Here is an 18,179-nt window from a genome sequence, read left to right on the forward strand (position 1 = left end):
CCCTACCTGGTTATGGACCTGAAGTGGGCCAGTGGTCCCTCAGGGATCAACAGCAGGTCTCAGCCAGCTCAAGCAGGAGGACCCTTTTCTCTCTGCTCTCTCCGTCCCTGTGGCAGGTGCCATCCCAAAGTCTCCTGAGTCTTTCATGTTGCACCTTGTTCCCCCACCCTACCACCAGGAGAGCAGCGGGCTGTTTATACAGAGTAGGCATCCCCATTATCCGCCTTTTCCCTGTAGGTGTTGCTGCCATCGCAGGAGCCTTCACGGAGCAGATTCTGAGGGACATGGCCTCCTTCCACGAGCGCCCTATCATCTTTGCCCTGAGCAACCCCACCAGCAAGGCTGAGTGCACAGCTGAGAAGTGCTACCAGGTCACTGAGGTCAGCAAGGAGTCCTTCCCTCCCCAGGCTGAGACGACATAGTAGCAATAACTATGAGTAACCCTAGGAGGGTGAAAAAAGTCCCCACATTGCTGACGAGCAAACAGGTTCAGAAGAATGGAGTAACTTGCCCAAGGGCACAGAGCCAATAAGGAGTTGGAGCTGACCCTCAAACTCAGGTCTCCCTCCAAAGCCTAAGCTCTTCACATCAAGCTATAGTGCTCACAGTTCTTCTAATAACACAGAGCTTTGACCAGAACTCAAGGTCACATACGTAACTGTCACGTCCTGGATTGGCCCTCCCAGGAGGTGGACAGGTGAAAAAGGTGCACTTTCACCTCTCAGCAGTGTCTTGCCTACCAGGTAACAGTGGGGCTAAGCTTTCTGGTCCTGAATGAGTGAGTGCAGTGTGCTCGGCCCAATGCCGAGCATTGGGGAGAGGATGAAGGAAGGTCCAGCATTGAGACATAGGACTAGGCCACCATTGCTGCCCGAAACCATCTCCAGTTCATCGCTGACTTTCTTCCTGTCTCCAGGGCCGAGGGATCTTTGCCAGCGGAAGTCCTTTCGATAGTGTCACTCTGGAAGACGGCAGGACCTTCATTCCGGGCCAGGGAAACAACGCCTACGTGTTCCCTGGAGTGGCGCTGGGAGTCATCGCCGGCGGGGTCCGGCACATCCCAGATGAGATCTTCCTCCTGACAGCAGAGGTATCGCTCTCCCCGCTCCCTCGCATTCTCCCAGCAGGGCCTATGATCTACTCCAGCTCCTACCCCGGGCCCCCAAAAATTCCTCCTCTGGTCTCTTCTACTCACCTGCTGCCAACCCTGGAAATGGATACCAAAGGGCCTGGACCTCAAGCTTCTCTCAAAACCACTGTGAGGTTTGAACTTCTCTCAACACATACACACAGGTTTTTAAGTGAGGGAAGGAAATAGTCAATAGGAGGAGTGCCAACAGGGGGTGCTGGCAGTGAGGAGACACAACTTGTACTGCTCCCTGCCTCGCAGCCATGCCCGTCTAGATGCCTGGAACAGAGGAGATGCCACCTAACATGTCTGAAACTGTGGGCCTGTGAACCATGACTGGCGATGGTTTGTTCTAGCCCTGGGTCTGGGCCACTTCACTGGCGTAACTGCTGGCAGAATAAGCCCCACTAGGACAGCTGTCTGTAAGGAAGGGGGTGGGCTGCATGTCTGGTTTGCCTGCTCTGAGTACCCGGATCTTGAGCACAGATCTAGGGGTGTGGGATGCCCCTGCTCCAGGTATCTCCCTAGAAAAGCTCCCAGAAGCGATCTTTACTAGACACAGTGAAAACAATGAAAGAGTTATTTAAGAATGACAGCACCCTTCATAATAATGCTCATCGATAATAACAGTTACAGTTATGATTACAGTTCCAGCTGACATTTATCAAGTGCTTGCTAAATGTTGGGCACTTCACATTTCACCTGACTCTGAGGCAAAGAAATGTCTCTGTTTATGCCCATGAGCTCCAAAGACTCTCCTTGATCTCCGCATCCACTCGCAGCCCCTCCCCATGGCACTGGAGAGGACCCAAATGCAGCCCTGTTTGGCCCCATTCCTGAGTCCCACCCGTTACCACCAGGTTTCTTCTTCCTACGTCTTGGTCTTTGAGTGCCAGCTCTGCGCAGCCATGCAGAGATGTCTCCTAGGGTTTCCAGCCTCCCCCAAACTATGTGAACACACCAGCTACAGCTTTGGGCTGTGGTTCTGCCTCCCTCCAGTCCAAGTATTCTGTGCTCGTATTTCTTCTCCTTGCTATGGTCAGTGGTGGCGGTGTGTCCCATGGCTGTGGAAAGGGCTGTTTGAAATGCCCGTTGGTTGGAAAGAGTCACGTCCTGCTTGAAGTTGGCCTGAAAGCAAATCCCCCCATTGTACAGAGACATGTTTGGCTAGAGCCCTCCTGTGTGACCGGGGAGAGGAGTCTTTGGGTTGGGCTTGTTCTGGGAAGGCGGAAACTGAGCTTCTTCCTCTTGGTTCTCTCTCACCAGAATATTGCCCACGAGGTCTCTGAACATCATCTGTCCCAGGGGAGACTATACCCACCACTCAATAGCATCCGAGACGTGTCTCTGAGAATCGCCGTCAAAGTAAGGAGAATCCTACTCCCTATAATATGGGTAGTGAGGCCTATCCACTTTCTCTGTGACTTAAGGAGGACTGAGGGGGTGGCAAGTGTGGCGACAACCCGAGCTTCTTGGGCTGCACTGCATACAGTCCAGGGGCTGTGTGACCAACTCCTGCCTGCAGCTCCAGCCCTACCCCCAGCATCCACTCAGGCCAGTTCTGGGAATGATCCTGACTTTCCACTCAAACACCAGGCATAAAGGTCATCAAAGTCTGAAGTTTGATGGACCGGAATGTGGGTGGAGTTTTTTCTAACTGAATCATAAATGCCCATTTATACAGAAAGGTCAACTTGTATAGCATCGTGGAAAGAGCTCAGCAGTGGGATTCCAGCTCTCTAGTCAGCAGCAGAGTCACCTGGGGCCAATCACTTCACTTCCCTGAGTCTGAGTTTCCTCTTTTTTCTAAAGGGGCCAGTAATTCCTCTCTCGCAGAGTTCTGGAAAATTTTCAAACAGAATTCCACACTCAGTGCTTCTTGGCCAGAGTAGATGTTCATTCCTTTCCTTTCTCTTAGACTGAGTGGCCAAGAGCTGACATTTCAAGGAAAAGTCCCATCCTAGAGACCATTCAGAGATGATAGGTTTTCAAAGAATCAGAACATGGGTGCAATGAACACTGACCCAACATTGATAACTGTTGAATCTAGATGATGAATACATGAGGATTATTATACTATTACTTCTATTAGTATATATATTTTACATTTTCTATACTCAGTTTTAAAAATAATTTCAGAAAATGCACTGCACAATAGCATCACTCCCCATGAGTTATCCATTGCAGGATCCAGAGTCAACCCTCAAGACCAACATTCCAACTCAGAGTCCAGCTGTCCCATGTCCAGTTTCTTCCTTTGGGGGATATTTGGATTAACAATGCTCTCTGAAACTAAGTATAAAACCCAGAGAACAATGCTCTGGCTGTTCTTCCAATTCAGCCCATTTGGAGGGGGTAGTATCAGGTACTGAACACTTGTGCCTGCTGCCTAACTTTACCCTGACACCACTCTAGAGAAAGGCTGCCAGATGAGGAAACTGAGGCTTCACAAGGATAATGTCACTGCTGAAAGCACTCAACCATTTAGAAGCAGAGGCAAACTTTAGTGTAAGATTTCTTTTTAATATTTATACATTTTTATTGATTTCAGAGAGGAAGGGAGAGGGAGAGAAAGGTAGAAACATCAATGATGAGAGAATCATTGATTGGCTGCCTCCTGCTTGTCCCACATTGGGGACCAAACCTGCAACCTGGGCCTATGCCCTTGACTAGAATTGAATCGGGGACCCTTCAGTCCGGAGGCCGACATTCTAGCCACTGAGCCAAACCAGCTAATGGTTTGAACAGAAAGCTCAACACTCTTCTTCCCCAGTGGCTTCATGGGCCCCAGCTCATGAGAAGCACACACCTGGTTCTTTAGGGTGTATTTCCTTCCACAGGCCCCCAAACAAGGGTCCTTAGGCAGGTTTCTCCTTCGATCCAGTTCCTCAGACAAACATGTTTTTCCCTAGGTTCTTGACTTTGCGTACAAACACAACCTGGCCTCTTACTACCCGGAGCCCAAGGACAAGGAGGCTTTTGTAAGATCCCTGGTCTACACTCCAGACTATGACTCCTTTACACTGGACACCTACACGTGGCCCAAGGAAGCCATGAATGTTCAGACAGTCTGATGCAGTCCCGGAGGCTGGTGTGGGGCTGGATGAAGCCCAGAGTAAAATAACACTGGTAATATAAATGGATTCCAAAATAGCCATCCTTGTCACTGTGTTTTTTTCCTTTGAACTTTGTGGTGTGAGGGGAGATGTCCAGGGATACAGTAAATGAAAGCCTTGTCCCTACAGGCCCTGAATTCACTTTTCTATAACCCTCCTCTGACCTTGTTCCAAAAAATTTCCTTGTCTAGTAATGGCTTATTGGCTAGCCCAAGTGGGAAATCCAGAATCCTGCCTAGAACTTTGTTTGCCAGGATCATAATAAGGCAGGACAGGTACAGTGTCTTCAAACAAACAAAACTCAATCAGAATCTTCCTCTGACTTCTGTTTCTCAATGAGAGTTCTGGGAATCATTCTTTATCATGTGGATATGGCTCCAGTACTCAGGACCCAAAACTGGACTGTGATCAATCTATCTACTCATCAAAATTGACCAGTTAGAAATAGGGCTGGGAAATCTCTTACTAATTTTGAGTTGATCAAATGAGTTCAGTAAATCCTCTTGAATACTTATAAGGCCCACCCTGCAAATCTCATTTTGCTAATTGCCATTACTATATCCTTGAGCCTCATTCAGAGCTCAAGGCCTAGAGAAAGAGATGAGATATGGACACAATTCATTTTGCTAAAAAGCAGAAAGTGTTAAGTCCATGAAAGAAGTGCAGGTAATGGTCGAGGGTGCTCAAAGAAGGGAGAGGATACTTCCTATGAGAGCAGAAGAAAAGGCTTTAGAAGGAGCAGTGTTTGCACTGAGTTCCAAGAGTGAAGGATAGGTGGGGGCACCACTGGCCAGAAAGTGTGACCCACCCATCAGGGAGTTCAATCTCTGTTGGAGGAATACACGCCCTTGGAGTCTCCGACAGATGCGGGGGCTGACTGGCTGGAGGCAGCTCGCTAACTAGTCAGAAATGATCATTGCCCTGTAAGTTGTTGAGTATTACACATTCCTTTTTGGTTATTACTAAAAGGAAAACCAGAGAAATGTGGGTGCGGAGGGTCAGCAAGCCAAGGAGGCAGGAGGAAGCAAAGTACTGAGGGAGGAGCACCATGGGGAGTTCTGGGAAAGACCTGGTTTCATGTTCCTGGCTTTGGAACACTCTCTCGTCCACCCTTCATACCCTTAAATTCTTCAGCAAACCAAGCAGTTCTCTTATAGAATGGTGTCAGTCTGTCCTGTGTGTTTCTTAAACCGAGTTTAACTATAGCCTTCACTTCCCTCATGGTCATCAGAGTCTACCAAGGAGTGGGGTGGGGAAGGGAGGGGTGGAGGGGAGAGACACGAGCCAGCAGCCCCTGCAATCAGAGACTGCTAAAATGCTAAAACCTATTGGGATGGTGGTTTCCAACCTCTAACTTCATTGTAGAACAAAGAAAACAATAAACTATGATTAGGGACCTACCACTGCCCACCCCTATACGTAGAAGATGCCAAAGAATAGAATAGCATTTCTCTCCCTCTCCTAAACTATCTCTCTTTTCCCCCCATCTCGCCTCCCCCTCCAATAAATGAGTTTAGAAAGTCATAGGATGCAAGGTCAATATACAAAACTCAATTGAATTTCCATATACTAGCAGCAAACAATATAGAAATAATATTCTATTCACAATAGCATCCAAAAAATACTTTAAAATTTAAGAGTGCAAGCCTTATACACTGAAAACTACAAAACACTGCTCATAGAACTTAAAGAAGATGTAAATAGTGTACCATGTTCATGAATTTAAAGACAATATTGTCAAGGCTACAATTCTCTCTAAATTATCTATAAATTTAACCCTATAACTACCAAAATCCCGGTAGGCATTTTTGTAGAAATTAATAGGCTGATTCTAAAATTTATATAAAAATACAAAGGACCTAGAATTGCCAGTTTTTCAAAAAGGAACAAAGTACACTATCCAATTTGAAAACCTACTATAAAGCTACAATGATCAATACTATGTGGTCATGTAAACTGATACCAAAGAAATACAAAGGATTAAAAATATATATTACAAAAAACTGTATGCCAGTAAATTGGACAATTTGGACAAAATGGATAAATTCTGAGAAACATACAATCTTCCAAAAGTGAATTAAGAAGAATCAAAGAATCTAAATAGACTGCAATTAGTGAAACTGAAGCAGTAATAAAAAAAATTCCCAACAAACAAAAGCCCTAAATAAGTTGAGAAAATTGTACAGATATAGGCAAAAAAAATTGAAACTACACCACCTTCTTACACCACACACAAGGATAAACTAAAAATGGATTAAATACTTAAGTGCTAGATACAAAACCATAGGAAAACACAGGCAGTAAAATCTCAGACATTTCTCATAGCAATATTTTTTCTGCTATATCTCCTCAGGTAAGGGCAACAAAAGAAAAAATAAACATTGGGACTAAATCAAACTAAAAAGTTATTACATAGCAAAGGAAACCATCAACAAAATGAAAAAATAACCCACTAAATGGGAGAACATATTTGCTGGTAAATCTGATAAGGAGTTAATATCCTCATTCATAAAGAACTTAGAAAAATCAACACCAAAAACCAAACAATCCAATTAAAAAATGAACAAAGGTCCTGAACAGACACTTCTTCAAAGAGGGCATACAGATGGCCTAGACACATGAAAAGATGCTCAACAACACTAATAATCAGATAAATGCAAATTAAAACCACAATAAGATATCACCTCACACCTGTCAGAATGGCTCTCATCAATAAATCAACAAACAGCAAATGCTGGTGAGGATGTGGAGAAAAGGGAACCCTCGTGTACTGTTGGTTGGAATGGAGATTGGTGCAGCCACTGTGGAAAGCGGTATGGAAATACCTCAAAAACTTAAAAATGGAACTGCCTTATGACTCAGCAATTCCACTTGTGGGAATTTATCTGAAGAAACGAGAAACACTAATGTGAAAAAATATATGCACTCCTTTGTTCATTGTGATGTTACCTACATTAGCCAAGATCTAGAAGCAGCCCAAGAGTACAAATGGAATACTACTCAGCCATAAATAAATAAATAGGAAAAATTTACCCTTTGTGACAGCATAGATGGACCTGGGGAGCATTATGACAAATATCATATGATTTCACTCATATATGGAATCTAATTAACAAACTGAGCTAACATGCAAAATAGACACAGACTTTAGATAGAGAATAGTCTGACAGCTGCGGGGGAGGATGGTGGGAGAGTATAGGGGTTGAGCAGGGTGGGGAGAGAGAACTCATGGACATGGACAACATTGTGGTGATTATGGGAGGTAGGGGATGGGTGAAGATGGAGGAGGGTATAAAGAGGGATAAAAATGGTAATGAGGAAAAATAAATGGAGGGGGGCAGGGAGACAAGCAATAGACTGGGAGATGTGGTTAGTCTTATGAAAACTAAAACCACAATGGAATACCACTTCACATTCACCAGAATGGCTATCATGTTTTTAAAAAAGACAAAATAAGTGTTGAAGATTGGAACCTCTATTTCTGGCAGGACTTTGTCTCTTAAGTACAATGAGATTAAGGGAGATTTAGTCTGTGTTTTAAGTTTGCATTCTGACTCCCCAGCCTCTCTCAGCCTCAGAACTCAGCAGGTGTCATTCAGAATGGTAGATGCTGTGGTTGCACCACCCAGGTCGCTCTTCTGGTCTGAAACACTCCTTACACCAGCTGTCAGGAGTATCAGCAGCTGAAGGTTCACAGGTGCATCCTCCCTGAGAATTACACTTGACTAAAGGGAAATGCTTCACCCAAGGTTACGCCCTCAGCCCCAGGGACAGCCTGCACCCAATGATTACTTGATCCAAGTCCAGAGGCCCAACTCCCTTACCTCAATTGGGGACATCTCTAAATGGCTGAAGCTCCAGTTTCAGAGCTCCCTGCAAGACTGGCTGAAGCCATTGCTGCAAAACTATTATATATGTATCTCCACTCAACTTCTGCCGCACGCTGGTACTCTTGCTCTCTCACAGGCATTGCTGAGAGGACTCCCCAGCAACCCTCCAAATGCAAATTTCAGATTCAGTATCTTGTTTTCTGAGGAACTCAACTAGCAACATATGGAAGAAACGGGCCAAGCTTCTCAATGGTCCAGTCTGCTGCACCCACACCCACACATGACCACCAAAAGCCTTGCTGGGTTTCTCTTTCCCTCAATAGAGACCCACTGCACAGACCAAGCCTGTTTTTTAATCCCTGGCCAGAATCAGCAAATGCTGCCAGTGACCAAAATGGCCACTCACTTCAGCTCCTTCCTCTGGAATTCCTATTCACCTCATCCTTGTTGCTTTCACAACTCCCATGTCTTTAAACATATGATTTAAAAATTTTATACATATTTTTCTGGTTGTTACAGGGTGGATGCTGGGCTTCCATGATCTACTTCATCCTATCTAGAAATATGTCTCTAAACATAGATTTTTAAAATTCAAAATGCATGGATATTAACTTTTTTGCTAGCTTAATTGTAGTCAGAAAAATATTTGTATTATTCAGATATTTTAGAATTTACTGAAATTTTTATGGTTGTCTATTGTAGTCAAATTCAATAAAACATCTCATGTACTTTGAAAAAAAAATATGGCTCTTCGATGTTGGATGCAATACCCCTTATGTGTTCATGGGATCAAGCTTGTTAACTGTTTTGTTAAATCTTTATTCTTACAAATTTCTGAAAGGACAGTAAAATTTCCCACAACTGTGGTAAACTTATCAATTTTTCTTAGAGTTCTATCCATATTTGCTTTATATATTTTGGACTAATGTTGTTTGGTGCATAACGTTTAGAATTGTTATAACTTTCTAGTGAATTGAAACTTTAAATAATGATTTTCCTTATCATTATTAATACCTTTGCTTCTTTTACTAATTGACACAGCTATAACATCTTAAATTAAGTCTCTGTCCTGAATTTCATTATTTATTTCAATGCTTAAGCTCTTATACCAGCTGGTGAATGGTGAACAATGACAAATTATTTCTTTTGCAGAACTGTGTTTTCAGACAGAATGAATATATGTTTAAACTAACATTAATCATATCACCATTTTAGCAATCCTATATAATACAAGTCTAATATGCTAAGTGTCCGGTTGGCCGGTTGGCCATTCAACCAATCAAAGCATAATATGCTAATGATATGTTAAGGCTGCTCAACCACCCACTACGACATGTACTGACCATCAGGGGCAGACTCTCCAACTGGTAGGTCAGTTTGCTGCTGGGGTCCAGCTGATTGGGACTGAGTGAGACAGGCAAGACATGCCCTAGAGCCCTCCCCCCTGTAACTCTGCCCTAGCTGGCCAACTTCCCCAGTCTCTCCCTGGCCCCAGGCCCAGTCATGCACAGGTGGGGTCCTTCAGCCTGGCCTGACCTCTTGCAATCTGGGACTCCTTGGGAGATTTTGTCTCCTCTAAGACAAAATTGGGAGATGTTGGAGGGCCAGTTTCAGCCTGATCCCGCAGGGTAGGCAGAGGGACCCCACTGGTGCATGAATTTGTGCATCGGGCCTCCAGTTATATAATAAAGTATCAAGTATCCAAATATTACCTTAACATGGTTGCTCAATTCATCGGTAGTAACTCACTTTTTTGGTTAGAAAGACAAGGAAAAATATCACACTTCAAATAAAAATAATAGTTAATAGTTTCTAACAGATATGGCAAAGAACTAAGATTTTCAGAAATTTTAGAATTAAAATTGTTTTAGCTATGAAGCATCTCAACCTTTAAAAAATGTTTACTAAGCCCTGGCCAGTGTGGCTCTGTTGGTTAACCACTGTCCTGTGCACCAAAAGGTTGCCAGTTCAGTTCCCTGTCGAGTTGAGCTAATTGGTGCTTCTCTCTCTCTGTTTCTCTCTCTCTCTAAAACTCAATAAAGACTTTTTTTTTTTAATTTACCAATATGAATTGCTAGACACAGTCAGGCCCGTAGAAAATTTTTATTATGACTAAATTATTCATTACATATGAAGGAAAGATACCATGTTTTACACAAAGTCACAGAGGGAGTGGCGGGGCTGAGTCAGCGGAACCCCCACAGCCAGAATAAAGCTGGGTGCCATCCCCCATCCATGGGTGCCATGGCAGCAGGGGAGGAAGACAGGAGGGGAGACCCTGTCTTCATGAATTCGGTAAGCGGTTAAAAAAGCAAGCTACTCCTGAAAGCACTGAAACCGCACAATACAATTTTTCAGACGTTAAAAAAAATAAGAACTTGGACCAGGAGGTGCAGGTCCAAACTCTGAGGTTCACACAAACAGCCCGGAGCCCCACAGGAGCTTGTTCAGCGGCCACTGGTGGTTGTGGCCGCCGTTGGAGGTGCTGCGCTGGCACTGCCTGCAGCGCCGGTACCTGTCACACTGGTCCAGGAGGAAGAGCTTGTCCGAGGCCCTGAGGAGAGGTGAGGAAAGGCAGCCGTGAGCAGGCGTCCTCAGAGTCCTTCTGGGGGCCTGGCTAGGAAGCCAGGGCAGGGGAAGGGGTACAAAAGGAAAGTAACCCCTGGTCCCTGCCCTCCCACCCGTCCTACCACCCACCTGTCATCTCCCACCTGGGTTTGCTTTGCTTTCTCTTTTAAAGCAACCAGTTCCTTCTTCCTGCCTGCTGCCTGCTGGAGTCCCTGCCCACACCTGGCCTGGGTCTTTGGGGCACAGGTCTGCTCTGCCATGCCCTTAGAGCAGCTGTGTTATCTTGATACTCCAAGGTCATTTCTGTGTCTCCTCTATCCTTCGTCACCCTATTGGCCAAGCATGCTTCCACAATCCCCTGTGCTTAATCTCACTGCCTTTACCTGCTTTCCCAAAAACACTGAGAAAATGGCTAGAAATCTCCGACTCCCCTTTTCCTTCCTCTTCCAAGCAATCAAACAACCCACTTCCCCTTGGGAACCTATTTTCCATTTCATCCCTCATACTTTCATTGTCACAAAATATGGGTTTTGCACATTACAAAGACAGGCCAAAAAGAATGCCTTAAAAGAAAATCTAAAATGAAAAGGAGGGTTACAGATCAAGATCCATTATGACAAATTCTACCCATGATAACAATTAGTTGCTAATTGGCAATTTAAAATATTATTTGGGTATGTTCAGGTTTTTATAGTATTTGATTGTATAGGCTTGGCCTGTTTTTTTCAAGTTTTTAACACTCTATGAAGTCATACCTTACATTTGTAAAGTGTTTTAATTTTTAAGAGTAGTACTTTTCTACCTCCTTATTTGAACCCCAAAACTCATGTGTTAACAAAGGCAGGGAAGTGTTTACCTCCCCATGTTACAAATAAGAACATACTAGCTGCCTCTGCAAAGTGTGCGCTAATTTTCAAAGCCACAATTGATTCCCTACTTACTCTAGAATGTAAAAAGATAGCTGCAGAGTGGAACTGGGATACAATGATACATTTCAAGATATTTGATTGGTTCCATAATGGGTTTCTCATTTTTACAATTGCCAATCTTGCCCACAACCCCTTGACTCTGCTCTTCGATGACCTTCTGTAAGCCCTGGATGTGATCAGATGGAAACTCAACTCTCTCTATTTCTAACTAGTTATTTCCAAAGACAATTCCAACCCTGCTCCCCCATGACTCCCCAACCTCCACAAAAAAAGAAAATAGAGCCACCCTATACAGAGGCAAAGATTAGAGCAGAGATGGCAACTACATAACACACAGCACAATATTCTCCAATCCCATATTCATAGCAGACATTTCTAATACATCAAAGCCATTTTTCCCACTGAACCCAGAATTCTTTTCCCCGTAAAGTTCGATAGGCAGCCACTACTAATCAACTGGAGTTAGCTCTTGAAATCCATTGGCCATCCCACGATTAGAGGAAAGTAAACGAGGAGCAGAAGGGATTTTCTTTGCAAACCCAGAACTTCTGGTTCCAATCCGGTATTACCGCTCAAAAGCCTTCTGCTCCCAGTCCCGCTGCCTCTTCAGCTCAGCACTCCGCTTCCAGTCCTCCTGTAAGCTTTGGTTCATTCTGTTCACTCTCTGCAGCTCAGCATCTCTGTCTGCCAATTGCCTGGGGAGAACAGAATAGTGTGATTCTGTTAACAATAGTGGAAAGGGCATATACACCAACCTCATGAGCCCCATTCCTTTTATGGTAAATTAAACAAAAACCTTCTGGTTTTGTTTCTTTGAAATGTACTGAAAGATATGAACACTGTACAAAGACACCACAGTGAAACTCCTAGCTCTCAAATAATGGGTTTAGGACCTTTCATCTTCAATCCTGTTTAAGTTAGGAGGATTGAAACATTTTCCCAATTAGCAAATTCAACCTTGAAAGCTATTAATTTCCTTTGAGGCTAATTTTTAAAATACATTTTTAGTATTGGTAGTATTACAGATATCTCCCATTCCCCGCCCCTCACCTTTACTCCCCCACTCCTCCAGGTCTTCACTACCCTATGGCCCAAGTCAATGGCTATGCATATCTATATATTTAAGAGGCTAATATGCTAAGTGTCCAACTGTCCAAAGGGTCGCTATGATGTGCACTGACCACCAGGGGACAGATGCTTAACGCAGGAGCTGCCAAGCTGCAGTGGTTCTCGGGTGACACACCCAGAGAGGAAAGAGCCTGATTCCTCGTGGGACCATGCGATCCCACCTTCGGCCATGGGTTATGTTGTTGCTGGGGCACTGTTGGCCCCAAATGTGGTTTACTGCGCACCTGTGTTTGTGTTCCAAACTCAAGTAGGACAGCAACTTTGCAGAGTGCCCTCTCGCACTCCAGGACCCCTGGGAGATGTTGGAGAGCCGGTTTCGGCCCGGTCCCTGCAGGCCAGGCCGAGGGACCCCACCTTCCTGAGGGACCCTGCTCACTTAGCAAATGATGGGGAGGGACCACAGGATGTCCAGCCCATCTTGCCCAGTCCCGCCCCACCAGCCACCTTCTAATTAATTTCCTTTCAATGTGCATGAATCCATGAACAAGGTCACTAGTAAGTATACAAGTTCTTTGATTTATCTCTTCTCATCCCCCTCCCCCCAAATTTGAGGCTAATTTAACAGCTCTAAAAAATCGTCTCAAATAGATTCCCAACACTTTATGCTTCTTTCCCCTTATTTCAGCCTCTCAGCTGTCAGTAATCAGCCTCCCAGTTGCTGCAGGCATTTTTCAAGACAAAGTAGCCAGGTGTACAAAGGAGAAAAGAGACAGAAGTGTCTAGACAAAAGAAAATGATATCGAGAAAATATCTAACATTGTAAAGAAGGTTAAAAAAAAAATAAAAAAAAAGGTCATATTTTCAAAGAAAATATGATGCTATATAATGTCTCCTCAAGAACAATGTTCCAATATTCCCAATGTTAAGTGCTTCTATGACTGGTCTCCAAATGCATAGTCATTGCTTATTGTGAATCACCTTACACCTGGTTCAAATTACTTATATGTGCCTATTTCTTGCCCAGCTGAAACTTGTTACCATCAGCTCTCAATGAAGTCTATGTGACCATTATTTAGCCTGCTCTGAAGGACTTTGTTACAGGTAGCAACCACCACTAGGTGTCAGGACCCACCAATAAAAAGCAGTAATGCACTGTGCTCGTTCACTTCTAAGAGCATTTTCCTCTAACAAGCATAGCAGTCATTATAGAGATTAAATGAAATAATACACAAAAAGTATCAATGCCTATCACATAATGGGAGCTCAATGATTGAATGGTACCTATTATACATGATGATTTATTAACCTTTTTTCTTTATCAGTTTTTTTTTTTTTTCATTGTAGTAAAAAACACATAACATAAAATTGAGCATCTTGGCCATTTCAGTATATTAACACCATTGTTTAATCAATAGCCAGAACTCTTTTCACCTTGTAAAGATGAAACTCTAAACTCATTGAACAACTCCCCATTTCTCCCTCCCTCTGGCCCCTGGCAACCACCATTCTACTTTGTTCCATGAATCTGTCTTCTCTGAATCCCATACACTTATAACTGAAATCATATAGTATTTGTCTTTTTGTAACTGACTTATTTCACTTGGAATAATGTCCTCAAGGTTTACGATAATGTAGTATGTGTCAGAATTTCCTTCCTTCCTAAAGCTGAATAATATTGATTGTATGTATATACCATATTCATCTGTGGTTGAACACTTGGGTTGCTTCCATTGCTCAGCTATTGTGAATAATGCTGACATGAGTGTACAAATATCTCTTCAAGATCCTGTGTTCAGCCCTGGCTGGTTTGGCTCAATAGATGGAGTGTCAACCCATGAAGCAAGAGGTCACTGGTTCAATTCCTCATCAGGGCACATGCCCTGGTTGCAGGCTCAGTCCCCAGTAGGGGGCATGCAGGAGGCAGCCAATCAATGATTCTCTCTCATCATTGATATTTCTATTTCTCTCTTCCTCTCTGAAGTCAACAAAAATATATTTTTAAAAAATAAAATAAAATACATTTTAAATCTCACCTTCCTACCTTGCCATTTTTACTCACTGGAGTGGAAAATCACTGTATCTCAGGTACACTTAAGTAAATATTCAATAAATCATGAACTATTTCTTATCTTGGAAAGGCAAACTGTACTTAAATGCAAAATGACCTCTATTTCAAACAGAGCAAATGAGGACAGCTGGTGGTTGAATAAAGCTCACCACACACAGAACATAGAAACCATTTGTTAATAAGCAGCTATCTCACTGTGGTTTTCATTTGCATTTCCCTAATAACTAATAATGATGATCATCTTTTCATATGTTTTTTGGCCGTTTTTATATTATCCTTGAAAAATATAGATTAAAAAGTCGTTTTAATTTAAATGCCTAGAAAGTAAGAGAATGGAGTCGGGTTAGAGGGGAGGCGGCAGACTGCTGGTGGAAGCAAACCAGGGTATCTTCATAGAAAACAACTGTCAGCACTGGTAATATTTATTTATTTATTTATTTATTGAATATATTTTATTTATTTTTTACAGAGAGGAAGGGAGAGAGATAGAGAGCTAGAAACATCGATGAGAGAGAAACATCGACCAGCTGCCTCCTGCACACCCCCCACCGGGGATGTGCCAGCAACCAAGGTACATGCCCCTGACCGGAATCGAACCTGGGACCTTTCAATCCGCAGACTGATGCTCTACCACTGAGCAAAACCGGTTTCGGCAGCACTGGTAATATTTAAAATGTTCCATGTGCTTGATCTAGCAACATCAGCTTTAGAAATTTATCCAGTAGAAATTTTTAAAAAGTATAAATTATATGTAAAACCAGTATATATTTAAAATGTTTAATGCAGGCCTGGCCAGCTGCTCAGTGCTTAAAGCCAACGGCCTGCGGACTAAAGGGTCTCGGGTTCAATTTCCAGTCAAGGGCACGTACCTCGGTTGCAAGTTCAATCCCCAGCCCGGTTGGGAACCATGTGGGAGGCAATCAATTGATGTGTCTCTCTCACATTGATGTTTCTCTCTCTTCTTCTCCCTCTCTTCCCTCCCTTCCACTCTCTCTAAAAATCAATGACCCATATTATAAATATTATTATTAAATTAGAAGAATGAATTTCATATATATGTATTGACATAAATATAAATTAATGACACATTAGAAGGTTCAAAAAAGGTTGGGCTATAACGTATAAGAGATCATAGGTCTTATTTTCATTTAAAAAAAGGAAGAGGAAAATTGTTTTAATATATTTGTAAAGAATAGAAGAAAATATAAAAGTTTACATATTAACCTTAACACTGATTACTTAGTCAGGGGAGAATATTCATCTTTATTTGAATCTCTTCACCAATAAACATTTTAATTAGCATGAATTGTTATATTTCTTTAAAAATAAAAACAAAAAAAAATTTTAAGTAAAACAATACTTTAACAGGCCTGTTTGGATCACACAGCTAAGTTATTCCCTCTGAAAGAAAATGACCTTCTGTTTGCCACACAAAGACCTGAGAGCACATCCTGAGGCAGCCCGGAGGGCAAGGAGTTAGGAGATGAGAGAAGTAGGAGAATCTGGAATTACCACTAAAGGATGTAGAACCGGAAAACAAGGGTCTGGCCCACACAAAAAACGGGTCTATGACTTTGTGTTCATAGAGATAATCAAATAAAGACCACAGTTCATATTTGTTCAGAGCCTTGCAGTTTCCGACAGTCATAATATCATAGACAGGACAGGAGGGCAAGTGGGGATGTCCTTTTGCAGGAAGAAAAGGGCTCAAAGACCTTGTGTGAGGTTTGACTCAGGTCATACAGCTTTCCCCTCCTAAATCCAAGTTTAGGAGACCAACCAGAGGAGCCGAGGGCTAGAAGCAGAGGAGGAAGCTGCAATGACCTCTGCAACAGGTGCAAAGTCGGGAGCTGGCTGGGACTGCAGCATGGGAGGGTGGAGCCACCATGGGACAGCAGGAGGCTGTTTGCTACAAAACAGAATCTCTTTGCAAGAACCATTTCATTTAACCCTCAGCCCCCTGGAGGAAGATACTGGTATAATCCCTAACAACCGATAAGGAATCCAATGCCCTCAGAGGTGCATAACATGCCCAATATGCCACCAGTAAACTGGCAGAGCCACATCAATCAATCAGAATGGACTGGAAGTGGTCTTTCATGTGCGGGGAGGAGTGAATCCCAGGGAGAGGCTGGGCAGCCTGAGTAGCAGGGGTGCACTTGGGGGGCTTGAGGCAACAGCTATTTTTTCAAGAAGTGTAAGACTAGTTTAATATTTTAGCAAATACAGACATACAAATATATATTGTCCTGGGAAGATGCAGCTCTAAAAGCCAAGCATTTAACTGCTCCTACCTCTCTCCCCTAACAACGCAACCCCACCCTCATCACAATATACTCCTTCTTCAACCTGCTGTTCTACTCATATTTTCATGTGCGTACCTCCCTGGTACAGAACACTAGCACTTCTTCACACCATCCCACTGACCATTTGTAAAATGTTAATACCTTTTTTCTTTTTTTTTATAAGTACAATTGCCATCTAAAAAGAGGAGATTCCTTTGAAGAAAAGTCCTTTTGGAACTCCTGAGCACTTTGATGATTTTATAACACTCCCCACTGGTGCATTACCTCATCAGGGCTTTTAAAGAACGAGGTGTCTGGTGTTTGAATTTAAAGATATTTGCATTGCTATGGCATGAAGTCCTCTTTTGCTCACCCTGTCACCTTCACCACCCCTTCCCCAGCAATCATCAGTACAGCTACTACAAGCACAATTCTTTAAAGGAAAGGGTTTACCAGAGGTTGAGAAAGGGCCTGAGGTTCATGCCTGAGTCTATTTGAGTACAACAGCACATTTATGGCAGTGTTGATGTGGACAAGGCTTTAGAGATGTTGTACTGAAAAGGGAAAGAAAAATATGAAGAGGTAACTGGAGAAGAAAGTGGAATCAAGAGAGTTTAGAGTGCTTTTTTAAATTTGATAACTTTTCTCCATAGGGTGAATTGTGAGGATGAAGTGAAATGAAGCATGTAATAAGCTTAGGACAATATTTTGCATATAGTATCTTCTCAGTGTGATCACTGTTCTTATTGCTTCTCTGCTGTTGTATGAGAATGAGTGAGAGAGAAGGGAAGATAGAGGAGAGGAGATAGAGAGGAAGAAGACAAAGAATGATCTGGGGTCTCCTACTGTTGCTGTGTCTTCTGCAGCATCAGCGAATCCCGCTTTTGGTCCACCAAATGGTTCAGAATGGCCTTCCTCTTTCGGCTAGCAGCTGCCTCCTGCTGGTGTCTCATGCAACTCTGTTCTCGCTTGCGTGTTTCTGCCATCATATCAGTCTCATTTTCATTCCTGCCAAAGATGGGCTCACAAGAGTCTGGCTCATATATAGGCAGCTGTGGGAATTTGTTCTTTATCTGAAACAGGGACACACATAGTGCAGATTACAGTTACACCAGGAAATAAACTTGATGCACGAAGATGCAGCACAGTAACACACCAATACCTACAGGAAGGAATGGGGACCTCA

The 18,179-nt window shown here is 43.1% G+C and overlaps 2 protein-coding genes across 8 annotated transcripts in view; one reads left to right on the plus strand and one right to left on the minus strand.

Moving 5' to 3' along the window:
• Positions 1 to 4,282, plus strand: part of ME3 (malic enzyme 3) — a 167,019-nt gene extending 162,737 nt beyond the window's left edge. For all 7 annotated transcript variants that reach the window (XM_084895217.1, XM_084895218.1, XM_084895220.1 and 4 more), the window contains exons 12-15: positions 238 to 380; positions 917 to 1,090; positions 2,396 to 2,494; positions 4,042 to 4,282. In XM_084895217.1, coding sequence (XP_084751343.1) covers positions 238 to 380; positions 917 to 1,090; positions 2,396 to 2,494; positions 4,042 to 4,203 — 578 coding nt within the window. In that variant the 3' untranslated portion in view covers positions 4,204 to 4,282. The remainder of the gene's footprint in view (positions 1 to 237; positions 381 to 916; positions 1,091 to 2,395; positions 2,495 to 4,041) is intronic.
• Positions 4,283 to 10,164: 5,882 nt separating this feature from the next.
• The window catches only part of CCDC81 (coiled-coil domain containing 81), a gene marked incomplete at its 5' end in the record, with an annotated part of 33,743 nt that continues 25,728 nt past the window's right edge, over positions 10,165 to 18,179 (minus strand). The window contains 3 exons of the mRNA XM_084895238.1: positions 10,165 to 10,629; positions 12,142 to 12,267; positions 17,840 to 18,066. Coding sequence (XP_084751364.1) covers positions 10,488 to 10,629; positions 12,142 to 12,267; positions 17,840 to 18,066 — 495 coding nt within the window. The 3' untranslated portion in view covers positions 10,165 to 10,487. The remainder of the gene's footprint in view (positions 10,630 to 12,141; positions 12,268 to 17,839; positions 18,067 to 18,179) is intronic.

The sequence above is a fragment of the Pipistrellus hanaki genome (genome assembly GCF_964339955.1).
Source record: "Pipistrellus hanaki genome assembly, chromosome: 9".
Lineage (NCBI taxonomy): Eukaryota > Metazoa > Chordata > Mammalia > Chiroptera > Vespertilionidae > Pipistrellus > Pipistrellus hanaki.